At 53.4% G+C, this 25,515-nt stretch overlaps 9 protein-coding genes and 1 non-coding gene across 10 annotated transcripts; 4 read left to right on the plus strand and 6 right to left on the minus strand.

Moving 5' to 3' along the window:
• Nucleotides 1–52: 52 nt before the first annotated feature.
• Nucleotides 53–2,711, minus strand: APL6 (AP-3 complex subunit beta; the record flags this gene model as incomplete). The annotated part of the gene is made up of 3 exons (XM_062949351.1): nt 2,529–2,711; nt 2,324–2,466; nt 53–2,257 (listed from the first exon to the last, which is right to left on the minus strand). The coding sequence occupies exons 1-3, from the start codon at nt 2,566–2,568 to the stop codon at nt 53–55; spliced, it is 2,388 nt and encodes a 795-aa protein (XP_062798082.1). The 5' UTR covers nt 2,569–2,711.
• Nucleotides 2,712–2,956: 245 nt separating this feature from the next.
• On the plus strand, nt 2,957–3,757 carry QC764_608710 (uncharacterized protein; the record flags this gene model as incomplete). The annotated part of the gene is made up of 1 exon (XM_062949352.1): nt 2,957–3,757. One exon carries the CDS (start codon nt 2,957–2,959, stop codon nt 3,755–3,757), a length of 801 nt encoding a protein of 266 aa, XP_062798083.1.
• Nucleotides 3,758–3,931: 174 nt separating this feature from the next.
• On the minus strand, nt 3,932–5,849 carry NUF2 (kinetochore-associated Ndc80 complex subunit nuf2). The gene is made up of 2 exons (XM_062949353.1): nt 4,324–5,849; nt 3,932–4,267 (listed from the first exon to the last, which is right to left on the minus strand). The coding sequence occupies exons 1-2, from the start codon at nt 5,629–5,631 to the stop codon at nt 4,154–4,156; spliced, it is 1,422 nt and encodes a 473-aa protein (XP_062798084.1). The 5' UTR covers nt 5,632–5,849; the 3' UTR covers nt 3,932–4,153.
• A 4,423-nt stretch (nt 5,850–10,272) lies between these two features.
• On the plus strand, nt 10,273–12,768 carry QC764_608730 (uncharacterized protein; the record flags this gene model as incomplete). The annotated part of the gene is made up of 1 exon (XM_062949354.1): nt 10,273–12,768. One exon carries the CDS (start codon nt 10,273–10,275, stop codon nt 12,766–12,768), a length of 2,496 nt encoding a protein of 831 aa, XP_062798085.1.
• Nucleotides 12,769–13,700: 932 nt separating this feature from the next.
• On the plus strand, nt 13,701–13,792 carry QC764_0098850. The gene has a single exon. It is a non-coding gene; the product is annotated as a tRNA-Pro (tRNA).
• A 326-nt stretch (nt 13,793–14,118) lies between these two features.
• On the minus strand, nt 14,119–15,250 carry TRX1 (thioredoxin trx1). The gene is made up of 2 exons (XM_062949355.1): nt 14,631–15,250; nt 14,119–14,516 (listed from the first exon to the last, which is right to left on the minus strand). Exons 1-2 carry the CDS (start codon nt 14,927–14,929, stop codon nt 14,264–14,266), a joined length of 552 nt encoding a protein of 183 aa, XP_062798086.1. The 5' UTR covers nt 14,930–15,250; the 3' UTR covers nt 14,119–14,263.
• A 304-nt stretch (nt 15,251–15,554) lies between these two features.
• QC764_608750 (uncharacterized protein) lies at nt 15,555–18,284 on the minus strand. Its single transcript, XM_062949356.1, has 4 exons — nt 17,862–18,284; nt 16,639–17,808; nt 16,361–16,580; nt 15,555–16,304 (listed from the first exon to the last, which is right to left on the minus strand). The coding sequence occupies exons 2-4, from the start codon at nt 16,933–16,935 to the stop codon at nt 15,724–15,726; spliced, it is 1,098 nt and encodes a 365-aa protein (XP_062798087.1). The 5' UTR covers nt 16,936–17,808; nt 17,862–18,284; the 3' UTR covers nt 15,555–15,723.
• A 265-nt stretch (nt 18,285–18,549) lies between these two features.
• QC764_608760 (uncharacterized protein) lies at nt 18,550–21,667 on the minus strand. Its single transcript, XM_062949357.1, has 3 exons — nt 21,356–21,667; nt 19,392–21,232; nt 18,550–19,316 (listed from the first exon to the last, which is right to left on the minus strand). Exons 2-3 carry the CDS (start codon nt 20,517–20,519, stop codon nt 18,780–18,782), a joined length of 1,665 nt encoding a protein of 554 aa, XP_062798088.1. The 5' UTR covers nt 20,520–21,232; nt 21,356–21,667; the 3' UTR covers nt 18,550–18,779.
• A 571-nt stretch (nt 21,668–22,238) lies between these two features.
• HNT3 (aprataxin-like protein) lies at nt 22,239–23,075 on the plus strand (the record flags this gene model as incomplete). Its single annotated transcript, XM_062949358.1, has 1 exon — nt 22,239–23,075. One exon carries the CDS (start codon nt 22,239–22,241, stop codon nt 23,073–23,075), a length of 837 nt encoding a protein of 278 aa, XP_062798089.1.
• A 1,408-nt stretch (nt 23,076–24,483) lies between these two features.
• QC764_608775 (uncharacterized protein) lies at nt 24,484–25,066 on the minus strand (the record flags this gene model as incomplete). Its single annotated transcript, XM_062949359.1, has 2 exons — nt 24,484–24,907; nt 24,966–25,066. The coding sequence occupies 2 exons, from the start codon at nt 25,064–25,066 to the stop codon at nt 24,484–24,486; spliced, it is 525 nt and encodes a 174-aa protein (XP_062798090.1).
• Nucleotides 25,067–25,515: the final 449 nt, after the last annotated feature.

The following is a 25,515-nucleotide window of genomic DNA, read 5'->3' on the forward strand; positions in this document are numbered from 1 at the left end:
CTATGCTCAAACTTTTGAACTTGCCTATTCCAACTTGACCAATCATGACCTTCTACGAAGGCCGTACAAGTCTAGCATCCTCATCACTCTCCTCCTCTTCACTGCTTTCTTCTTCCGACTCATCCTCTTCTTCACTTTCCTCTTCCTCTTCCTCTTCCTCTTCCTCTTCCTCTTCCTCTTCCTCTTCCTCCTCCTCCCCCTCCCCCCTCCCCTCTTCACTCTCTTCCTCCTGCTCTTGCTCCCCTCCCTCATCCTCAGCCAACCAATCATCCAAAGTCTTAGCACCCACCCCATTAGCAGCACTCTTCGCCCCAAACGACCCAGCCGGACTGGCACTCCCCGACATGGAAGCCGACCTCCCCTGTCCCGCATCAATAATCCTTTCCGCCGCCGGAATCGGCACACTGCCCGCCTTGTTCCGCCGGTCATAAACTCCATACTTGCCATCATCCTGCCTGTTATCGCCTTCTCTATCCCTCAACTTTGCATCTGGCTCCTGCCCCTTTTCCACCCACTCGGGCAGGTCTTCGTAGCCCCTTAACCCATGAATAGTCCCCCCTCCAGCGAGGACAAGAGCTGCCGAGCCGAGGGTGTAGCCCTTGCGGGTTTCGGAGGGAGACGGGGTTTGGGGAGCGGGTTTAGGAGCGAGGAGCATGAGGGTTGCTAGCTGTGGGACTTGGAGCAGGCTTTTGTACAGGCGAGTCCTATCGCGGAGGTCATAGGAGGTGTCGTAGCGGGCGAGTACGGTGACGTAGTTCCATAGTTTGGGGATTGGATGGTCGTCGTCTTCTTGGTCCGGGGTGGCGGGTGGCGTTCGGGCTTCTTTATCGCCAGAGGCAGCCTCCTTCTGGGCTTCGAGTTTGCGGTTGAGGTAGTGGAGGTAGACTTTGGCGGCGAGGAGAACAATTTGCCTCTTTGCCAGCTCGGATTCTGATGCGAATTCTTTGAGAAGAATGCGCAGCACGTCTGCTGCAATGTTGTCCTCCCCGTTCAAACCAGAGAATTCACCGACGAGCCAGATAATGGTCGCACGGGCCTGGGGGTCTGTGGCGCTGTCGAGGTTCTTGGCTAACCGAACAACAGTCGCGACGTGGGAACTGGGGTCTTGCTGAATGAGATGGCGGATTACCGTGAGTGACTCTGCTGCAAGGGTCCCATCGAGAGAAGTAATTTGTCCGAGAAGAAGGCGAAGGCATCGAGGTGCGGTGGCTGTGTCTGTCTGTGCGCAGCGGCCGATGGCTCGGACGGCTTCCTTGACGAGACCCTTGTCAGAGCCACGGCTGAAGTGCTCGAGTTCATTGAGGATGAGTGACTTGATATGTGGCGGTGAATGAGGAAAGATGAGGGTCAGGACCTCAAGCTTCAACTCCCATATTGGTTGGCTGTCGGTTGCGCGGACGAGAAAGTGTGTGGCGTACTTGACAAAGGCGGCTGGATAGTCGAGACAGATCGATACTATATTGAACAAGGCAACCTGTTGAATATCCTGTCCACCTCGGAGAAGTGCAACCAGGGGCCCAACAGCTTGCCGGACGTAAGCAGCGGTCCCAACGGCAGAGTAACACCGTGCGACGGCCACCACCACGCCAGAGTTGCGGGACTGCAAAAGAGGCTTGATACTGGTAAGAAGGAGCTCCAGGTCGGCGTCCAGGAACACGACTTCCTCCCCAGCTTCCACTCTAGCCCTCCTTGGAAAGCATTTCCGGGCATAGACAGTCATCAGACGCAGGGTTGATAGCTGGCTCCACTCGTCCATGTCGACTACCATTTTGACCAAGTTTCGGTAGTTCTTGTGAATCAAGTCTATCCTTTCCGGGCAAACTTCCAGGAATGCCGTGACCGCAGCGCCTGCCACGTAGTATTGCTTGTCCCCCAACAGAATCGTCATGTATTCCAATAGTTGCGGTAGTTGCGAGGGGTCGAGGCGATAGCACTTGGGGATGGCGAGCGCAGCAGCGCGCCGAACATATGGGCTCATATCGCCAGCGCCCTTTCGAATGGCCAGAGACACAATTTGACTGATGACTGGCACTCGTATTCCAGACATGGTTCGTAGTGCGAGGGCTCGAACTTGGGGGTTTGTATCGGATAGGGACTTTTGGATCGTGTTGATGGAGAGAAGGGCTAGGTCGGGTTCTTGCTCGGCATGATGTATTAGGTAGATGTAGACGAGCTTCTTAATTTCGAGGTTTGGTGACGCGACATTCTTGACGACGGAGGAGAATAGGGGGAGGGTTTTTAGCGCCTTGTACATCATCTGAAAGAAGGCAAACACTGGTGGTCAGCAGCTGGAGCTGGGAGAGGCTTGGGAGGGAATGCGCACAGCGATGACACGCCGTAACCCCTCAAGTACTTCACGATCATTGCGGCTGTCGAGGAGTTTCTTCACTTGGCTACGGTCGAGCGGCTTGAAGGAGCTTCTCGAGCCTCTGGCGGCTGAGGCGGCATCGAGGGTGAGCTCTCGAGCTGGTGGATGGAGGGCGGAATTAGTAACGGCGCATGATTAGCATTTGCTTCCAGAGGCTCACCATTCTCGAGCAAGCTCGATATACGAGCTATCGACTCCATTATGTCTGTTCGGCGCTGCGGTTCCTCTTTTCCCAAGACCAGACCAGACGCAGTTGGTGATTGTCGCACACCTAGGCACTGTGGTGTAGACAGTGGCCTTGGGCAAGTGACGTGCTCCCCTGTCCACCTTGCTGCTTGGGAACCTGGAACCGTGGAGCTGGGGCCAACTGTCGCGGCGTTTGGTGGGGTAAAGGGCGCTATGCAGCTAAACACTCCAACGCCCATTGACCTTAGCGGGGCATTCGCCTTGACGGCAGCACGTCCCGGTGACGACTCGGTCCACTCATGAGCCCACTTCACCATCACTCCGATCGACGACCTGTCTTAGGAGGACGCATCTGGAGGCCTTCTCTCACATCACACGGCATTGATAATCTCATCTATCTAGATGGATCCCCTCTTTCTGTCCCCCGCCCTGCCATCAACCTTGATCCACTACATAATCCACCACTGCACCTACCCAACAACCCTCCTCATCTGCAGCGATCGTGCCGAGTTCCTTTCCATTCTCACACAGGAGTTACAAACCCAACAACACCACCAGCGGCAGTCCCAAGCCACAGCAGATCCTGACACAGACGCCGGCCCAGACCATCTCGGTCAAGCTCCCCACCAACCATCATCCCCCCCAAACCACACAGCATCAGCGCCTAGTCTCTTAACTCCGCCCCCGTTGTACCAGCTGGCAGTCACACGGCACATACGGACAGTATTCATACCAACCGTGTCACACCTCCGCGCTTTTCTCTCCGTTTTCACCCTTCAGGACACGACAGCTGTTTCGGCACCTCCCACAAGCACGGCCGCGCCTAGGTCGTCGTCATCCGGAGCAAACCACACAACTCCTTTGCTCCTGGTGTACGGATTCTTGGGGTCACATCGGCATACGAGCGAGTGGAGTGTTCAGGGCGTCAATGGTACGGCCGCTGTGCTGGTCGAAGCTGCGAAGCAGGCGGGGTTAAAGGCCGTGATCGTGGAGGCTCCTCTCTCTACTTCCTCTCCTGACGAGGCTGGTGGGGATACCCAACACACAGAGGATATTCTTTCAGAGAAGATGCCCGTGTTGAGCGGCAGCTCAAAAAGAACAGGACTCAATCTCGAAGGAACCGGTTGGACAGGCAAAACCATTGAAGTCAGCAAGGTTCTCGGAAGATGGTTCCGCTTTCAAGAGGGAAATTGGGAGGCCTGACAGCAGTAGGTGTCGCCATGTAGGTTACATTTCTATTTGTATTGCTGTGTTCCTGGAACAGCAACGAAAAACGTGTTCCTCTCTGCCGTGCATAGTTGAGCAAACAGCCAACATCTTTTCCGATGTAAGACATGACATGGTGCCGCCATGGGCCTTCATGGAGAACAACATACGTATTGATACCCAATTTCTCTAGAAAAAAAAGTCCAATGCTAGCGCCGACGCCGTCCCGTGGTATCTCTGCATCCTGATAATCCTGACAAACCAAATAGAAAACAGCCGTGCCATGCTAAAGTCCTCCGAAAGCTTTTACCATATATATATATATATATATGTGTGTGTGTGTGTGTGTGTGTGTAAACAAACAATATGACACGTGAAATCAGCAAGGGCTCCTTAGAGGGCTTGCTCCATCTCGGTGATGTACAGCTTGATATGAGACTCCATCTTGAGGTACTCGTCATACGCAGCCCGCACTTCGTTTTCGATATTCTCTTTGAGGTCGAGCATCTGTGAACAGTTAGTGTTAGCCTGATGACCATGTAAGAGTGCAATCTGGAACATACCTTTTTCTCAATCTGTTCGATCCTAACTCTCCTTCTCTCAATATCCTTGCCCTTCTCTGACCTCTCCTCTGTGAGCTTCTTGTGTACCGCCCTCAGCTCCTCCATGGACTCCTTCGCCCGCTGAGCCTTTTCTTGGCTGTGCGCTCTCAACGTCTCAGTCCTTTCCACCCACTTGGCCAGTTGCCTCTGGAGAAGGGCTTCCGTCCGCTCAACCTCGCGGACGCTAGCTCCACGCTCAGTAAGCGCGTCTCTCTGCTTCGCGTTCTTGGCGTTCTCCTCCTCCTCCTTTGCCAGCTCCACCCCAATCTCCTCCAGCAGCTTGATACAACTCGCCACATCCCCCGTCACGACCGCAAACGAGTCCGTCGACGTCTGCAGCGCCCTCGCCCTTCTGTCAAGGCTATCAATATGAGCCTTGTCCCCATTGAGCGTATTGCTCAACTCCGTCAAAGAGCTCTGCAGCGCCGACGGACTTTGCAGCGTATACGGCTTCAGCTTCGCGCTCTCCTGCTTCAGCATCACCTTTGTCGTAGTTTTATCCTCCAGCTCCTTCGTCATCTCCGCCTTTTTGATTTTTGCCTCCTCCCACCTCGCGGCGACTTTCTCCTGCGTCTTCCTCAGCTCAAGCAACTTGTGCTTCAGCTCCTCGTTCCGTTTCGTCTTCTCCGCCACCTGCACCTCCATCTGTTTTCTCGTGAACTTCATGTCCTCCAGCTGCCCCTCCATGTTCTGATTCTCTTGGTACAGCTGCTCAATCCGCGCCTTTGTCTGCTCCGCGCGATTGCAATGCTCATCAATCACATTCGTCTGCGACTCTCTAAACCTCACAAAATTAATCACATAACTCAACAACTTGACCAACCGATCATGCGTCGGCTTGTACAGATCCCCAAAATTGAAATCATGTACCCCGCACTGCTCCATCAGTATCCTTAAGTTCCTGAAAAAACCCAACAGGTTCCTCGTATCGGCCGGCATGAGCGCATCGCAGAGGTCTTCCCCGACGATGTCCTCGGCGGCAGCGCGCATGGCAGGGTCGACGGTGGCGCGGGTCTTGTTCATGAGGAGCTCGCCGAACCACTCAAAGATCATCTGGACTTGAATCGGGTTTGGCTTTTGGAGGTCTTGAACCGTGAAAGAGATGCCGAGCTCGTTGATGCAGCCGACGATCTCGCGGTCGGGGAGGCGCATGTTGGCGTAGGCGGCTTCTTCTTCTTTTTTGGCGGCGCGAGATTTGGAGGAGGCGCCGGCGCCGGAGCCGGGGGGGAGGCTGCCGGGCATGATGGACATGCGGGGGTTGTAGGACATGATGGCGGTCCGGATGGGGTGAGCGCGAGGTGCGCCGGACGTCGAGGTGGTTTTCGAGGGCAAATTGGTGGCTTTCGGGGTAGATGGGAAGATCGGGGAGGGAGTTGTAGTGCGGGGGCACCAGCAGGTTGAGTCTCGCTTCGGTGCCGAGTGCCGGGTGGTGAATTGACTTCTGGTCGCGGTGTTGAAGATGCGCCACGTGTGGTGGTGAACCGTTGATAATTTGGGTGGGCCGTGTTGACGAAATTTGGTGGGGTGTTGCTCGGGAAACTGAATCCCTGCAGGCTGAGTATCCACATTGACTTCAGCCTCGGTACATGCAAATTGCTCGGTTTACTCAATATCAAATTGGTATTCTTGATTTCTAGAACATCTAAAGATCGCAAGCCAAGCATATAAATAATAATGCTGAGTCCATTCTCTTTTGCCGAACTCCTTGCGGACGATACCTCGTCTATTAGGTGCCAATTAATCCACTTCTGCCAGAGCTCCTGCGCCTTTTGGGTGGACAGTCTGACCGATATCAGAGTCTCCAGTGAAATGAGGGCTTCGGAGATGGTGAAAAATGCTTCTGAAGATTCTGGGGAGTTGGATGGAGTGAGAGGGAGATGCCGCTATTCTTTGTCGCCGAAACGGTTCGACGGCGCATGTGAAGCCGCTGAGACCTCCCAGGGCCTGGAGATTCTCAGCGTCCAGAGGTGATAGCATATTGGTGCTGGTCGACTCAGCCAAGGTGAAGGTGATGAAAGGTGCGAAGTGATGAAAGGTGCGAAGTGATGAAAGGTGCGAAGTGATGAAAGGTGCGAAGTGATGAAAGGTGCGAAGTGATGAAAGGTGCGAAGTGATGAAAGGTAGAAGTTGAGAATCGAAGAATAATTACCAGCTACGCTTTTTTATATCTGTGGAAAGGAAACAAGAATACCCACATCAAACCTGAAAAGCTACACTCAATAAAACCAGAAACTTTACCAGCGCGCACATTCGGACCAGAGACTTTAGATACCTACAGCTTTTGCCTTATAATCTATAGCTATGACGAAACGGAAAAATAAATGAAATAAATGAATTAAGGCTCTCGAGTCTAGCAATGTCCTTTTTTCTGCGCTGAGGTTGGTAATTGTAGAGGGAAGTTGTGAAGTTATTGGAAGATTTCCCACTTTCACAAAACTCGAAGGATCAGAGTTCAAAGGAACAGGTCAAATTAGGTCGAATCGAATCAACTCAGCAAAGCTAAATTAATGCAGCAAATGGAACCATTACATTAAACTATGCCATTAAACATGAGGAGGCTGAACAATGACACTGAAGAGGGCTTGTTTCTCTCTTAGAATTGATTTGCATGTTGAGGTTATATTCAAGGCATGGCGATTTGAGCTGAACTACGGCGATGTGAGCCAAGGTTGAGCAGGGCAGCGCCAAGTTCGCTGGGACTCAAAATCGTTCAACCACACAATGGTTGGTAGAAACGTCACAAACATATCGCCACTTATGGCGACCAAAAGTCTGAGGCCAGATAAGTGCCAAACGATGGCGAGCAAGTTGTGGGCTTTCTTCACATGGCGGTCTGTACACAGATCTATGGTTTTGGCAACCAGTATCATGCATCCACAGACCCCGGGCCATCGACTTCTTCCTGGTGGCACATCATCAATGCCGAGCCAGGCCCAGGACTGTGGTCAACCCTTGTCGAACCGTCAGAGAATCTACCCTTTGCCTGTTATTAGACGTCGCACATGTCCTGACACAGCATATCGATAGATTGCCATAGTGTGATCGCAGCCAGACCATCAACGCACCGCATAAGGCCGCAATCCTAGCCACATGGCAATGCCTTGGAAGCCCATCTTGAGATGAAAAGCCGCAGGCATCCGCTCTGTGGAGACTGGCATCATTCTATACGACGGGCGCGCGCCTGTTTTCATGCTGGCATTGCAGAATCAGAAATTAATCATGGCCAGGCGGCCCTCCGCTGAGAGATTCTTCTCCGGGCCTTCCATGCACAGCCGTTATCCGAATGTAATTCCTCGCTGTGCCACATTGCCCTATGGCTGAGGTTAGACTGCTGAGATTAAACCCTTCGTATGGCTGGAATAATGACCATGCTAAGATCTCGTCCGCGTCAGGTCCGGATCTGCGGACCAGTCCATCGAACCTGGGATATAATGGAAACAAAACGGAACGGCAGTGTCTCTTGATTTGTTGTGTGGGTGTGGAAGGGCTGAATGGTGAAACGTGATGGCGTTGGCTTGCAGCCACTCCTGTTGTCTGTCGGGTCATCCTTTCGCAGTACTCATCTGCCAGGTGTGATGGGGAGGGATTCCGGAGACTGCCCTAACTCAGAAGTTTGATCAGTTTGAAGAGTTGTCAGATCGAACTCGCCCATGCAACTGAATCTATTGAAACTACAGAGACGGTTTCTCCATCTCATCCCCGCACGTGAACCAATCCAGAAAGCCTGGTGCATGTTGCATCACTTATCAGAATTGCCTAGCGTGGGCGGATAGTGCCGAAAGCTGGCAGGCGAGATGGTCAAGGTTCGACACTGCATGATGAGATTGGAGACTCACTCAAGCTTGATTCCAACTCTGGTTGGTGTTAATAGAACCATGTCTTGCTCCCCCCCCCCCACGCAACAAGAGCCTGGGCCCTGCAGCATCTGTGTCCATCTCGCGATAGTGTTCAGGGTAGCCGTCGAACTGTGTGGGAGCAAAACACGTGTCAGGCTGGCAAAGCTCTCGGAAGTCCCGCTGGAACGTCCCTTTGCTCTGCGGACTTCGGGGCCTGCAGGTTGACGGTAGTGCATGCAGGTGCTTGCGGAGAACGGAGAGCGGAGAGCGACTTTGGCAAACGCGCAGAGACCCATGATGGCACATGGCGAGACGATTGCAACCCCCATCCGGTTTTTGTGAGCAACGCTGCCCAGGTGTGTCCTCGGCAGGGGGATCAGCACACAGTCGCCGTCACCATCCACGCAGCTCGCTGGTGTTCAAGGGAGCAGATGACGCCAAAGCGTCCATTGGAGGGTGACATTGGGGAAGCTTTCCTGTGGCAACTGCCCTATCGACTCTTCATGACATAATTGGCCGGGGTAATGTGACAGGGGGGGAATGCATACCTATCGACGATGTCGCTGAACGAGCCTTTCCGTTTTGTGACGACGTACATGGCAAACGAGAACTAGACCTCACACCTCGTGAGAGAACCGAGCTGCGTGCGTACCTATCGTGCTCGGGCCAGACGGATACGAGCATCTATTTCTCTTCCATGTTCTTCATGACCAGTGCAATGCGCTAGGTGCCGTGTACATTAGTCTGCTGGGCCCACTTTAGAGGCCCAAAAATACATACCACCGGCAAAATCACTCAAAAGATACACGGCAGCTTTGAGCGATCGCGCCATCTTCTGATTGAGAAGCTCGAGAAGAAGCCAGTGTTGGGGTTGGCCTGGTGGAGCGACCAGTGGAGCCAACTGAAGGCTGAAAAGACCCCTGGCACTCACAAGCCCACAAAACCGTTGCAGTGGGGCAGTGCCAAGCCGAACCAAACCTCTCCAGGGTTCAGATGACGAGAAACGGCGGGGTCCAGGGAAAACGTAGGGGAAAGATGTCGCCGCCTTTCATGAATGCCATCATCCCATACAACATGAACGGAAATAGTCCGACTTCGGGGTCTAAGGTGCTGAGGTGCTGGTGCAAGAATTCCGCCAGTCTGGCCGGCTAAAGGTCCGTCGCCGCGGTTTGGCAGTGTCTCCAGGGCGTTTTGGATCGGAGGTTTGGAGGTCGATGGCTCATGGACTGGCCTGAGAATGTGATTGGGTCAACCAAGAAAGTGGTTGGGGCAAACGGAGGGGATTTAGCAGAACCCAATTCCTCAGTGAACGAATCAGTCTTCTGGAGAGAAGACAATTAAGTGACATGATTTCATAACGGGGGGAGCATTCATTCAAACCCTCCGTTTCTCACAGAAGAGACTGTCAGGCAGCCTGCAGTCGACCAACAAGAATTTGGCAGGGGGGCAACAAGCACGTCGCAAGCAAGGTACCCGGAACCCTCCCTTGTCACTTCAATTCTTATTTTTTCCTTGGGCCCTGCCAGCAGCTGCAACGCCCTGTGTCAAATACGTGGGCCCTCCCGAACAACCTTTTCTCAGACACTTCTTCCCGCCCTGAAGGCACAGCATAGGAATATCGCCTGGCGATCCATTTTTTCACCTCTGCCCTCGCGTTCGACGAGCTCCCTCGCGTATTCGGAGCACACCTCCATTCCAAGCAACACGACCACAATCTAGATCGCCTGCTATCCACCGTCAATTTACTCCACTGCCACGCAGCTGTGGATAAGAACCCCGTGCTATCGAAGGTCCCGGTAGCTCAGCCTCTCACCACTGGACCTCCGTTCCGTCACTCTCACAGCTCAGTAATCAACACCTGGACACGCCCACTTTGTCTCGCCGCTGAAGCATGCTTTAGAGACATTCCGACCGTCTGACGAATTTGCCAGTCGCGCTCCCATTCCGCCCACACGTCACCTTGAGATATTCTTCAGGATGCATCTTCCCCGCCTGTCACCGTCTATAGAGTTCACCAGTCGCCAGTCTCACAGCCCACGCCAGTCTTCATCATAATTTGGTCAAGATCACAAGCATGGGGTGGCTATTTCGGCGGAAGAGCCGCTGGAAGCGAGCCCATCAGAACGCATCCGATATCGAACAGTTCCGTGGCCGAGCCGAATCCGCATTACCACCACGAACTCAGACATTCCCAGATGCCATGATATCAGCGTTCCCCTCCATGTCAGAGCGCCAGGGAATCAAGAAGCAGCGAATCGAGCCTAAGAAGCTCCAACGGCGAGCACGAACCTACAGTTTCTCGCCTGGCCGTGATGACTCCATCCAGGTGGGCCGCTCCAAGAGCTCCAAGAACAAACGGGCAGCAGGCGCATCCTTGCCCGCTGCTTCAAGAGTGGCAAATTATGGCAACGGGGAACAGCTCGATGTCGGGTTAGGAGCTGCTGAGGAGGAAATTTTACGGCGTGTTCCCACGCTTCACAACAAGCGCGATGGCGATCATTTACCGCGGAAAAAGTCGAGCAAGAAGCAGAAAAGAGAGGTTGACCATCAGCGTGAGGCTGAAATCAGGGCCATGAGCAACTTGATACCTGTCCGACCTGCCGCTGAGGACTGGATGGCCGGGCGCCCTATGAAGAAAGAAAGCCGGAGGATCAAATCAGGCATGGGGATAGTTCGAGGATCGGACTGGGAGAAACGAAATCGGTCTTCAGAAATATCCCTTCCAGCACCAGGATCAATTGACTCGGCGCTTTCTTCAGACTCGGATTTCATGTCATTCAGGGTTTCTGCACTAGAGGCCCTAGCACCACGCCCCACAATACGCTGCACCACACATCCCAGGCTTGCTGGCGACGGCACCGGTCTTGCCAGGAAACCATCGCAACGACAGAATGACAACCGGAAATCGCCAGCCAACATCCCCGAGGCTACTCTCAAAGCCCATAAGCGGGTTGCCAACCTCGCTGATGACTTGAGTGCTAGCGACCTGCGGGAGCTCATGGAACGAGATCAACGAAGAAGAGAAAGAAAACGACAACTTGAACAAGAGAAGATTGAAGCAAGACTTGCAAGGAGGGCAGAAAAGCAGCGGGCTGCTGAAGCTGCAGCTCAGGCACAGGGGAGAGACTCGCCTCCAAACTTGGAAAGAGGAGTGCTAGGTCGTGAGATTCCGGATTTGGGAGCCAATGCTACTTCTGCTGTTGTTACTTCGACTAGGATACGGGACTCTCAGGATCAGCTGCAAGAAGCCCAGGCAAAGCCCCTCAGCACCGACTGTGGTGATATTGCCATTGACGAACCGCGTGTGCCTCCTCTCTCCGCCTTTCACCGAGTTGACAGCATCCCATTGCAGACACCCGAACTACCACAGGCGCCGAAGGAAAAGCCTCTACCCCCACTAGCAAGCCCAAGATCCCGAAGCTCCTTCCTGCATGCTAAATTGCGGCGTTCAAAGTCACCACTCGGCTCAGAAACACGTACCGAAAACACGGAATCGCTGAAGAAAGGGTCAGAGACGAGTGGTTCTAAAGGCCCACTGTCCTGGGCCTCATTCTTCAGATGGGGCAAGAACAGGCGTCACTCTGCAGGCCCGTCGTCTTTCTCGAACACGTCGAGGGACTCTATGCAAACGTCTCAGATACCAACCCCGCCACCTAATTTCATACCACGACGGGTCAGCTCAGGAGTACCGAAACGAACCATGTCTCGGTTCCGCGAAGACTTGCCAGAGTCTCCAATGTCACCACCGGACTCGAGAATCCAATCGCCAGAAGTTGACGTGATCCCCCCCATCGCTGAAACTTCACCTGATCTCCCACAGCCCGATGAGGATCCAGATCAGTTACCAACGCCTCCCGCCGAACGATATGATACTCCCATGACGGACCCCCGGTCATTTGAAGATATGCGCAACACCCCGTCTACAGTCAACCACCCGGATGAGCCTGCTGGTGTCTCGCCTGAACCTCAGGCCATGTCGCTAGCATCCATTGACTCTGAGGCTTCCTGGTTCTCAGGGGGAGCGTTGGCTAAGAAGCGGAAGTCGTCGAGTGTCCTGAAACGCGGCTCCCATGCGCAGCTACAGCGATACACGCCCGAATCTGACAGTGGGCGCTTACAAGAAAACGATCACGCCAACGAGGACATGGAAATCACGGAGGACGATTACTTGGCACGCCTTACCCCGTTGCAAAGCGAGAGGCCTGGTTGGAATAGAAAGTCAACCGGCGAAGCAAGGCCGTCGAGCGATTGGGAAGAGGAAGCCCACTGGGGCAGTGTCGGCCAGCAGCCCACTCTTGTCCATTCTCATACAGTTGGCAGGATGAAGAGTCGGGAGGGTCTCCTCAATAATTTTGGTGAGGATACGGCAAGCACCCATGAAGCAGAGGTACTCGGCGCTGAAAGTCCAGTTGACGAAGGCAACGGGCTGCAACGAGCTACAAGCATCAACCTCGGCAAAGGCCATGCAAGGCACATCAGCGCCGGGAGCGCGAGGCTGCTCTCCATAACACCCCGCTCATCAGTGGATGGTAGGCGCACAAGCCTGACGCTGAAGCGCATGAGCTCTTGAGGGTTGAGGGGAGAGGAGAGAGGCTAAGCGATGAAGAAGTTGCGAACGGTTATGGCTGATCCTGATACACACCTACACTCTTTTGACATTTCCTTACCTGTTCACACACCGACGGACTTTTCCTATCACCACCGACCACTATTCATTCATTACCTTTTCTTTTCCTACAATTTAACACATCTACCAACCCTTACAAAAAACTTGAAACACCAAAAACCTACAACACTAGTCATCCGGATCAGCCATGCCCACCACCATCTTACCTCCTACCATCAGTTCATCACTCCACGCTTTGGAAAACCCTCCCTTATATCATATCAGGCTTTCATCTCTCACCAAATACCCTCGAATCCTTCACCTTTTCTCTTTCTCTGCTGTCATTTACTATTTTGTTTATACCCATTTTTTTGGCTTGAATTTGTCAGGATCACGGCACGATACCCCCCTCATGTATGTAAAACGGTTTCATCTCTCGGTTTCGTCCCGGTCCCTTTGATAGAGATTTCGGGAGGAAGGAAAAAATTGCACGGAAATAGAGACGGGACGGGAGGGATGGAGTTGCGTTGGCTTTTTGTGCATTTTCTCCCAGTTTGTTACTCGCACGGCGGAAACACGGCGGGCACATCATTACTTGGTGGAGGCATGGAAGGGGAGATATACCGGCATTTTAGAAGGGGAGACGATTCGCGTGGGGGAGTGGAAATTGAAGCAAGTTACCATATTGTGCAAGACGTCAGTGCGAATGTTTCTCTTGAAGATCGACGAGAACCATGTGGCCCATTTATGACAGAATAGTGACAATTCGTGCATCAAACACCTCGTTGATGCCTTCGAATGAACCCCTTGGAGTTTGCAAGAACAAGCAGAGATCTAATCATTCATCTCTTACTTGAATCCCAAAATCACCCTGCAAAGACATCAAGTGGATTCAAGGGCCGCTGGTCTAGTGGTATGATTCTCGCTTAGGGTGACACCCTACAGCAATGTTTGCGAGAGGTCCCGGGTTCAATCCCCGGGTGGCCCCCACCTTTTTCTCTCCCTTGTTTTGCCCCTCATATTGCCCCTCTAACCACAATGCCTGCCGGCTGCTGCATTTTTTCCCCTGTAAAAAAAAACAAAAAAAAAACCGGTATGGTTACTTTGCGCCGCTGTTGTATGCCTCATGGGAAGTAGGAATTGGGTGTGCGCAGAAAGCAAGATGGTTTCACCAGACGAAGTCTCGGAAGCTAATATGGTATAAACTCTGGGAGGGAGGGCATATATTTGAAGATGAGGGGGCGCTGGACGTGCGAAACAGCTTACTTAGATGGTAGTGTTAAGTTTACACTGGGACATCATCCTTCACATGTCAGACACACACAAAAGCAGCTCCCACAACCTGAGACATCTTTAGAAGTTCCACAAACTTAATTTCTTCATCTTCTTATCTGCATGCAAGCTGGGTATTTATTCTTCCCTCCGCTCTATCCCCTTCCCTTTTCCACATCCCTCGTCTTTAAAGCGAAGGAGGCTCAGGGTGCTCCCCACCACTGCTAGCACCAGCACCGCTCCCACCGAGGTACTTCCTAAGCAGGTTCAGCAGCGCGGGGGGGTTGGCGCCCATGAGCTCGTCGACGCGGTCGCCGTCCTTGTAGAAGATGAAGGTGGGCATGGCGCGGATGCCGAGCTCCTGAGCGAGTTCGGGGAGGTGGTCGACGTCGAACTTGCAAAAGTAGATCTTGTCCTTGAACTCGGGGTCCTCGGCCCACCTGTTTTGTTTGACACAAAGCCTGTTAGTATTTTGCTTGGGACATCGGGAGTGATGTAGTAGACAAAAGAAAAAGAACCTTGAAAGCAGGGCGTGATGTGGTGAGAGGACGTACTTTGCGATCTGGGGCGCGATGGCCTTGCACGGGCCACACCAGGTAGCGAAGGCGTCGACGACGACGACGGGGTGGGCGGCGACGGCCTCCTTGAACTGGCCGGCTGTTTCGAAGATGTGGACCGTCATTTTGGGGGTTGTGGTTGTGAAGGCTCTTGGTTTAGTGACGGAGGATGTTGGGGTTGTTTGAGGGAACGCAGGGCGCAGTGATTGTAATGGTGACGATGTTCTTGTTGTTGTTCGGAGAGCGGATCGGAAAGCTGTGGTGGTAGCTGGGCGGGCGAGGAGTCGGAATGACATCTTCAACAAAAGAAAGGTGCGGGGTGGGATGTGGCTGGGGAGGTGAGGCTTATAACGGCTTTTTGGTTATTGGAACGAATTACTCCGACAGCCAAGTTACAGAGAGTCACAAGCCTGGTTTCAAAGAAAAGGTGTGTGGATGGCTGTGGAATTGGCTGCAAGTTTGGACTGCTTGCCGGCCGTCAATGAGTGATGATGTAAGAGAGGGATTTGTCACCGAGCTTTAGGAGGTTCTCGATGCTGGTGGCCGATCTTGGCGATGACGCGAAGGAGGTGGATTACGCGATCTTACGGTAAGTGAAGGCTTGAGACCTAAGCGAGCCAATTGTGGTATCCAATTGCTGACGTTACGGTAAGCCCGTGTTACCCGAGACAATTCCAGAAGACCGGCAGAATATTGGTTGATTCCTCATCATTGCGCAACTGCACGACAGCGATGGCGCCGGAGAAGCAGGTGGCGAGCGATCTCAAATCAGATACTATTTTGAGACAATTCCCCAGACGCAATTCCAAATATCGAGATCAGCACGTCCTTTTGCTGCAAATGTCGGAAACTTGGGCAATCCCTTGTCGAAGCTTCAACTTACCTCGAGCTTGGATCCATGGCACCTTCTGGGTTTTCCAAATCGAACATCGTCGCCAGAATTGACATAGAATACCGATCACGATCAGTCGACATGCATCAACGAAAGCCCTTCACGGGACTGTGATGTTATTTGGTATAATTAACACACTGTATTACATCCATCACTAGATCCCTTCATTACATCCCCCACGATCTCTGCCAGACAGACTTATGTGAAAACAGCATTCTCGCAAGGCCCACCAGTAGGGCATTTGGCATAAAGGCTCAACCAAGCATCACCACCGCAGAACTGGCCGCTGTCACCACTGCACCTGTAATCACACTTGGCTAAACTGACAAGCGTCGTTAGAGGCTGTCTGGTCGGCGCATAGCTGTTTCCGCACCAGCACTCGCGCCTCCACTCGGTACCAGCATACGCCCAACCATTGGCGCCGCAGAAGGCCATGCAAGCCTCGTTGGTCATGGTGTCGGACCCCAACAGCGCACCCGACAGTGTGCGGAATGGGCCGTCAGTAGTCCAGCGCTCCTCCGGGGCGCAGCCGATGTAGCGCCAACCGAGGGAGGTCATGTCGGTGTAGGGGAGAACTCCGGAGGTGGAGGTGGAGGTGGGGGCGGTGGAGGTGCTGGTGCTGGTCAAGGTCGAGGTCGAGGACGAGGAAGGAGGCACGACGGAAGAGGAGGACGAGGTCGAGCTGACTGTCACGGTGGAAAAGGTTGTGCTTGGGCCGCCGTCGAGGGTGGGGAGGACGACCAAGGTTACCTTGATGCACTCTCTGTTGACGTCGATGACTACAAGGCATTTGTTAGGGAAACGGTTCCGAAGATTGGGTAGGGAGAAAGCTTACGAGTGTTGCCGGGCGGGTCATAACGGAACTCGTGAGAGCCGTCGAAGGAGTGGCGGACACAGATGTGACCACCAAGAGGTTCACCCTCCCACTGAACGAACCTCAGCTCGACCTGAAGGAGGCCGGTGTCCGGGTTGCAAGCATATGTGGGTTGGAAAATAGCGTCAGGATCCGGACGGGCAGTCGAGAACAGCTTGGTGGTGTGATCGATTTCGGACCACTGTGTGGGAAGTTGTTAGTCATGTCTGGGAAGAACGAGACAGGAATCAAGAGCTCACCTCTCCGCCAATGACGAGACGAATGTTCTTCCGAACGTTGAACACGACACCATCCACCAGCGTGAAGTCGTATGTGGGCTCGCCAACTGGCCCGATGAACAAATGCTGGTCACCACCACCAGCTTCGAACAAGTTCATGTACTTGTTGTGCACTTCAGGCCGGCTAGCATTTTGGACCTGGATCCGGAAGTGAGAGGGGATGTCGTCGGAGAGGGGCGTAGTAGGGATGGTGCACTGAGCCGAGGCGAAGGCGGCTCCGGCAACGAGGCCCGCTGAGATGGTCTTGAGGTTCAACATGTTGTCGACGACTTTCACAAACCTGTCTGGTGAATCCTTCCCGACAAGTTGGGGATCCGGCTCATTCTTATACCCTTCACCAGACACCCCGGAAGGTCGGATCCCTCTTCGCTGTACCCATGGGGCCCAAAATCACCAGGCTCCCGTCCCTGGCGAGTGTTGCAAAAGGTCCAGAGGCGGCACTCCTTGGCAGCATGCATCACCAGGGCCCAAAGCCATGATAGCTCCTGGAGCTGAACTGCCAACGAGGCAGCCTTTTTGCATTATGCCTGCTCAAATGGTCCAAGTGCCCCACATTCAGTACATTATAGAGAAACCCTGCGATCCGCAATCTGTGGTCCGGCTGACCAGTCCGAGCGATCAATTCAGCCCAGCGGTGCCAATGTCACATCGCGGGGGGGTCTGGGGAGACGACGTTGCGGCGTCAGGGTCCTTCCGGATTCGTGTACAGTACCAATATTGAGCGGGGGAGCTAGGTGTATATATCTTGGCATCATGTAGGTTGTTTTTTTCCTTGCCAACTTTCACCGAGTTTGCCGTTGGGGGAAGGATTGGTGTTGCTATTCGCGACTCTTTCTCCGAGTTCGTATCCACAACGACGGCTGCAGGTGAGTGGCTTTTTTTTTTTTTTTTGACGGGCTTGCTTGTCGTTCGACAGCGGGCGCTACACCAACGAGCTGCCCCTCATTTCCCCACGGCCCAATGGCGGTTTTCTGGGGTAAGCTGTGCTGCCCAACAGTGGGAATGCTGTGTCACGGGCTAACAGAAAAGCTTCGGTGCGGCGGTGGGCTTGTCTTGTCTTGTCTGTGCCTGTCATCTCATCTTGGGCGCCCCCTTCCTCGCCGGGAATGGACATTTTGATTCCAATATCAAGTACTGTAAATCAGCCGCAGCACTAGGAGATACCAAGAGGGTGTGTAGCGCATCTCTTTTCATCCCGCCACCCGACAATACACATTGCCCATCACCATGTGATGTTGACCCCCTTTAACACCGTACGGCCTGCCGCCTGCAGCGGTTCCTGAGAAGAATTCCCAAGATGCTCGGGCTGGAATGTACGCCAAGGAACGAGTGGTTACACTATGGGATCTCTGCATGAAGAGCCTCGCGTATGGAACGAACGGCGCAAGCAAGTCTGTGGTGGTGTTGCGGTCAGCGTTGGGGCAGGGGGCCTGGTGCTGGTGGTGTTCGGACTTGAATGGTGGGTGAGATGGAAAGCGGCGCGGGGATAACGCCAAGTTGACAGGGGGAAACAGAGGAGAAGCTTCCAACGATCTTCTCTCGACAGGGCTGGCTGGCTGTTCTGTCTTTGCTTAAACAGGCAGGATGCTTGAAGGAAACAAAGTTTGTTTTTTCAGCAGCTTGATGAGACGAAACAGTCTCATTCCTGTCCCAGACAGGGCCCATCAAGATGGAACTCACACTCAACTCCATGACCTGCCTCAACGTGGGGGATGCAAGGCACGGGTGTTTTCACATGCAGATTCCTCACACAGCATGACGGCATGGGCAACGGTCGATAGGTATTTCGTACCTCGTAAACAAGCTGCATCCTTTGGGTAAGACAACGAAAACAGAGCGTGCTTAGTTGAGATTACGCCGAACGTTGATGCCGAAGACCAAAAGATAAGGGTCATCAATTTCCTATGGGAGATCACTCTAGACCAAAAGCCTGGCACTTCCAGAACTCCCTCCTACACCTCAGAGCTAACCCCCGTAAGCGCTCATTCATAATCATGAATCATTCCTTCCATCATGCGTGTCCCGATCCGAGACATCAATAGTCCATGTCCATACTCGTAGTCTTCGTGACAGCATACAACGATATCTCCCGCCCTCGTTCCTTACACAAGCCACGCATCCAAGATAGGTGGGCACATCTCCTCCATATTCTTCAAACTGACATCCCTCACCACACTCGACAGCGGCACCCTCCCGTCCTCGGTCGTCGTCCCATTCTCAAACTGCCCAAACTCCCTCACCAGTCTCGTGTCAAGATTATACCTCGGCCACCCTGTCGCTTCGAGTCCAGCCTGCCCTCCCTTCGCAAGCGCCACCCAAGCGTCCTGCATCGCTTCACTGACGGCCTCCTCTTCCGGCGTCGACAGGCCGCGGAGCAGGGAGTGAGTGCCGAAAATCAGAGGCAGCTCAGCCGAGTGATAAGCTCCCATAAACGCCTCAGGTGAGACATTGCTAAAGTTGCCCGTGTAAAGATATCGGTAGACGGGCACGCCGGCCATGATCCGCAGCGCGCTGGCCTGCACGGCGGGACAAAAGAAGAAGACTGCCGTAGTGAGGGCTTCGATGGTGGAGTTGACTCCCTCTGCGGTGAGTGGGACAAAGGGGATGCCGTCGTTGGCGTTTGTTCCGATGATTGTCGGCTGTTTTTTTTTTTTTTTCCCCTCTTGTCAGTTACCGGCCCCCAACCTCTGTCTCTTTAGTCGAGTTTAACTCACCACATCCAAAATCTCCTTCTTGATCGCCCTGTCCGTGTAGTTCCCAAACACGGTTCTGTTGTCCACCACGGATGTAAAGTAAATGAACGGCTTCCCGCTCATGAGCTCCTCCATGTTCACCTGCAAGAACGCCTCAATATGTTCCGCATCGGCGGTTTGCATGCATTCCAACTCCTCCTGAGGTGACAACCCCCCACAACCGACTTCGGTCGCGACGGCGGTAAAGTTTCCGTGATTGACGTCCTCTGTGCTCGCCCGAGCAAGCGGGAAGATCTCTGTCCCAGAGTCCATGATGACGGCCGAAACCTGGGGGAATGAAGGGTCAAAAGCTGCATATTGGTACCAAGCCGCAGAGATAGCACCGGCTGACTGCCCCCAAAGGGTAATTCTCTCTGGGTCTCCGCCAAAGTAGCTGATGTAGTCTTTGACCCATTGGATGGCCAGCTTTTGATCGAGCAAGCCGGGGTTTTGCTTGGTGCTGTCCCCGGCAAAAGCTGCGGCGTTGGGGAAGCCGAAGATGTTCAAGCGGTAGTTGAAGGTGACTACAATATGCTCTTGTGAATCTTGGACCCAGTTAGCGGGAATTTGATAGGGGACGTCTTGGCCGCCTGCCATGAAGGCACCACCGTGAATGAAGATTATCACTGGGAGCTTTTGGCCCCAAGCCCGAACTGGTGGGGCGTAGACACTGAGAGAGAGGCAGTCTTCGGAGAGAAAGGGAGAGGTCATGTTGAGTCCTTGCAGGTTGTACTGGTTGACGAACTGTGTGAAGATGGTTGGTGGGTCTTCCATGAGAAACTGCATGCATGAGGGACCGAATTGAGTTGCTCTGTATGGGGAGGAGGGGAGGGCGGAGAGAGGTTCAGGAGGGAGAAAGCGGAGAGATCCCACTGGGGGTTGGGCGAAGGGGATGGAGAGGAATCGGCGGACACAGGGCGTATCAGGATATGTTGTGCCGATAACGGTACCCAAGGGAGTGTCAACCGTAAGTTCAGCGGCGGCGAGGGCAGAGCAGGAAGACCTTCTGTATCGCGAAAGTATTGGTGGTGAGTGGCCGTCGTTGGCGAGTGTGATGGTGGATAGCGAGGCCCAAGCGAGGGCCCCTAGTATCATTGGGGAGGACTTCATAATCGCGAGGTATCGTTGCTATACTGGGATGATGATCTTTGCCGAGTATTGACCGAGTCCTTGTCTTGCTAGGAACTTGACCTCGCTGGGGAGGCAAAGAAACTCGAGAGGCTGATGTGATCCCATCATCCCAGCTGTGGGGGGGATATTGGACATTTTATCTGTCAGATGTCACCCATTCGGGCCATTGGGCACAACGTCTAACGTCTAACGACAGACGCCGTTTCGCGCCAATTCGAGTCACGCCCCGACGGGCGGCTTTCTTACGATCTCAACGGCGGACTTGAGATGATCGCCATTACGGGAGTGTGACACGGTTGTGGTGCTAGTTCCAAAAAGCTGCGACGCAGACTGAGCCATGTTCTTGGAAGTTAGAGGCCTCGCGACGGCAAGGTGCCGGGTCATTCCCCGTCGTTTGGAGTTATCAACTTCGGACGTCTATTTTTGGTCTGTGCCTGGTGTAGCTTGTCCGCTTTTCTCAAGATGGGAAGATGCGAGCAATTTGTTGCAGCGGTTCGGAACTTCGACGCAACAAGGGTCTCCAATTATTTCCTTGGGACAAGAAGCCTGCATGGACAGATGATGTCAATTAGTCTGGTCGAGCGCGATGTTCAGACAAGACTATACCTGGACCAGTTGCAGCTATCTCCCGCGGAGATATTGGAAAGCTGTATATTGCAAGGTTTCCCTGGGTTAACACCGCCATCTGTCTGCTTGGAAAGGTCAGCCTCGTATGATGATGAGGGTGCTATTTGAGATCAATTAGAAAGCCCGACAGCCACACAGCAGCCACACAGACCTCGAAAAGAAAATAGGAGGGCTGTCATCATCATTACAATGCCTTGCACCTCACATCGCTGCTCGTGGCAGCAGCAGAACCAACTCGACAAGGGATGCTGAGCCCCGAAGTAACTCTACCTGAAGATTCATCGCAATCCACGCAAATGTGATGGATGTGTTAGCGACGATTGCACCATGAGCCATTAAAAAGTGGACGACGGCACTGGTGCCCGTTGAGCCACCATTGGACCAAAAAACTCCTTTTCCTGCATACCTCGTTGACAAGCAGATGTCTTTTAGCTACCAAACTACGAGGTGTAACAATGGACAATGAACGAAAGAACAGGAGTTGTTGACCGGAGTGGTGGTCGCGGCAACACAGTTTTACGATCGAAGACAAGGCAAAGTTGAAGGAAGGACTTGAAAAGATGGAGGAGAGAAGCGGGTGATTGTCCCATGTCATTGGCGATGGGAATCTCGTCTGTTCAAGTAGCATGTTGACTTTGGTATGACACATGGGTGAGCAGTCTGCAAACTCGCGTGTGAGTCCAAGCTTTGGCAGACACAGCCGGGAGGTGCGTGAGAAGCTGCCCACTATTATGGGATGGATGCAACTGGGAAGATGCGATCTCATGAACAGTTTCCGCCCAGTGCCCGTGTTGTTCGCTTCCAAGCTCACTACGGCCTTTCATGCTACCTTGGCCTCGTGACATAGTTGCGTTGCGTCCCATCACCTCCGAATATCTTCACTTACACATGGTGTTTGCCCTGGACAGCTGCTGCCAGCTGTGGCCACCTCTGCTGTCGGCTGCTGTCAGTCGAGTCATCCGGCGACGTCAATGACGACCACCTCATCACCAACACTCAAAAAAACAAGACACCCACCATCGTCGATTTCACGGAACTTCAAAACTGCAAATTGAGTGCATTTCTTTCACAATGGCCGAGCAAGCAGAAGATATTGACGACATCGTCGACCACCCCGCTGGGGCAAATTCCTTAGAACACGACGACGAGCCATCATCGGCCTCGTCAAAGTCAAAGAATGCATTTGCCGAACTCATGGCCCCGAAGAGAAAGGCCCCGGCCTCACCAGAACCCGAAAAGCGTCCAAAAGACAAAGCCGCCCGCTGGCGCGGCGCCTTAGTTCAGTATATCAACAACCCCTCCTCCTTTGGCAGCCAAGTACTCCGGGTAACTCCCAACACAGTCCTCATCAAGGACTCGTTCCCCAAAGCCACCGTCCATCTCCTTCTTCTACCTCGCTCAGAAAAGCACTCCCTCCTCCGTCCTAATGAAGCTTTCGCCGACCCTGCCTTTTTGGCCATCGTACGAGAAGAAGCCGCTTCGGCAGCCAAACTCGCCGCAGCCGAGCTAGAAAGATTGCTCGGTTCTTTTTCAGTCTCAAACAAGCCTCGTCTAGAAGCAACAGACTACACCAACCGATCCCCAGGACGGGATTATCTCAAAGAAATCAAGGTCGGGATGCACGCACACCCGAGCATGGATCATCTGCATGTTCACATCATCAGCAAGGACATGCACTCGCCCAAGGTGAAGCACAAGAAGCACTACAATAGTTTCAACACCGAGTTTTTTATTCCCTTGGTGGATTATCCACTGGCAGATGACGACGTCAGGAGGGATGTGGGATTCCAGAACGGGAATCTGAGCAAGGATTTCAAATGCTGGAGGTGCGGGAAGGACTTTGGGAATAAGTTTACGCAGCTGAAGAAGCATCTGGAGGAGGAGTTTGAGGAGTGGAAGAAGGAGTAACGGGCTATTTGTTATGCTTTATGCCAAAGCGGTGAATTCAATCGTGCTGCAAAAGAAGATTCAAAGAGTGTAAAACCATCGCAATGTTGACCAAGAACATGACGGGCCAGGTCTTGGCCAATGTCCCTGCTTTTTGGGCTACTCCAGAATAAACTCAACATCCGACTCCTCCCCCTCCTGCAAGTTCCACTGTTTGATCTTTTGAAGTATTTTGTCCTTCCTCTCCTTCCTCTCGGCCTCTTCCTTCGCAACAAGCAACGCCCTGTTCCTTTTTCTCCTCGCCCTCTCCTTTTCATTTTTCCTCCTCCGCTTGGCGATCTCATCCGGCGTAAACCTAGCCCTACGCTCCTTCTCAGCCTGTTGCACCTTTGCGGCCTTATCTGCCGCTTTCTTTTCCTTGTCCTCCGCTATCTGAGCCCGGATGATAGGTCCGTAGCGTCTAGCGGCATCGTCTAACGCCTTTCTCACCTGGGGAGCATGCTCACAGAGGAATTTACGTATTTCCTCGTCCTCGTCCCCGTTGGCCTCCTCGCCGGACTCACAGTCGATGAGCTCATAGTCGCTAAACTCATCGTCGCTGACTGCAGCTTTGGAGTCATCAACCATTGGGATGTCAATATCCTCGCTGGCCTCTGCCTTGGTGTCATCAGCCATTAAGATCTCAGTCTGCCCGCTGACTTCCGCTACGGTGTCAGCAGTCTTTGCAATGTTAGCCTCTGTGCTGTTGGCGTCTTGACTTTGAAGTGTATTGTTGTCAAGGCCTTTGTTTTTGTCATCCGCATGGGGCCGCATTGTGACTTTTGGAAGATGTCTGCTTGAGGCGACAAGAAGGAAGAAGCATGTATATGTCTGCTTCCTGGTGTGAGAAGGGGCGAGCGATGAACACCCGACTGTGCTTTCAGGGCGTTGCTACCGCCTACCTAGGTACCACTGAATGAAGTAGGTTTCGCCAGTTCTGAACTCGCTCTGGCATGTGACCTATTCTTTTGAGTTTACCACAACAATGGCCCAGAGCTAAACCACGAGGTCCTGAAGAGTTTTTAGAGATCACCAAATTCACAGCTACCTTATGACTGATGACTCCACCACAAACATCCAAACCATATAATGCAGTTTGCCTCAGCACAACTGACTCATTTCTTGATCACCAATCCCTCACCAAAAGCCCACCCCCTCCAAGCAATCCAGACATGACACTCTCCCCAGAAGGCTCAAGCCACACACCCCGAAATCCCCACCAACCGCCCCGGACACTCAACCTGATGATAAACCACATCCCACCCATTCACCACCCCCGGCCCAATTCCACCTCCAACAACAACCCCCACAACCCCCGGCAACCTCTCACACTCCTGCCTATTCCTCACCCCCCTGTGCACCCCCCAGTTGTAACCCCCCATACATCCCATTACACCCCCCCTGCCCCAGCGGCCCCCCCCCCTCCCGGAGTCAAAATAATCATGTCGCCCCTTTTGACATCCCCCCCCGCACCCCCAGGGGTAACAACTTGTACAATCATCGTTTTATTCGCTGCCGCCCCAGTCAACCACCGCAATTGATAGCATTTACAGCAATTAGGATGGTCAGCTGCTTGACTGTCCTGGACCTGGATCGCAAAGCCGTAGGAGAGGTCGTTGGAGATGGGAATGGGCTGGTACGTGTCGCAGAGGTAGGCGGCGGTGTTGGTGTTTACGCCGGGCTGGCAGCCCGTCACGGCTGAGACGCCGGCGGTGGTGGGAAGGGGCTGGTTGGATCTGTTGCAGACGCGGACGGCGCCGCGGGTGGTGAGGAGGGAGGGGCGGTTGTCGGTGCTGGCGCAGATGGGTTTGCAGCTGGCTGTGGTTAGAAAGTGGTGGGGATAGGGAAGGGGAACGGGGAGGGGGGGTGTACCAGTCCCAGCCTGTGTAGGTCTTCGCTACTGTTTGGGCTTTGACGAGGGCATGGTGGCGGAGGGTGAGGAGGCAGAGGAGGTGGTGGTAGAGTAGGAGCATTTTATCTCTGTGGGGAGCCCCCGATGCCTAAGCAAAAGGTCGAGGTGAGCAGGGCCAGGGAAGGAGCAGCGAGAGCCATGTTGATATACCGCTGAGTGTACCCCCACTGTTGAGAAGACTTTGAGATTACTGGACCATTCCCTGCATCTACCGCAACACCATCTGCCCGGTCAATCTCTGCTATCTGGCATGTGACAATATGGTGGGCGTCAATACCAGTGATGCAGAAACTCCCCGTCTGATGCTACCATGGCAGACCTCATCAACCCGGGCTATTGGTGTTCCATTCCCAGCGAGCATCAACATCAGATGGAAGCCGATAGACAACTCCCGCTCTCCTCGCCAATATAAAAAACCCCCATTGGTTACCGCAGCCAAGGGTGAACGATAGAGCTCTGCTGTAAACAACCGGTTAAACTGTGCCGAGAGCCGGGCTCGATAGATTGCCA

Source organism: Podospora pseudoanserina, chromosome 6, assembly GCF_035222485.1.
Source record: "Podospora pseudoanserina strain CBS 124.78 chromosome 6, whole genome shotgun sequence".
In the NCBI taxonomy this organism is placed as follows: domain Eukaryota; kingdom Fungi; phylum Ascomycota; class Sordariomycetes; order Sordariales; family Podosporaceae; genus Podospora; species Podospora pseudoanserina.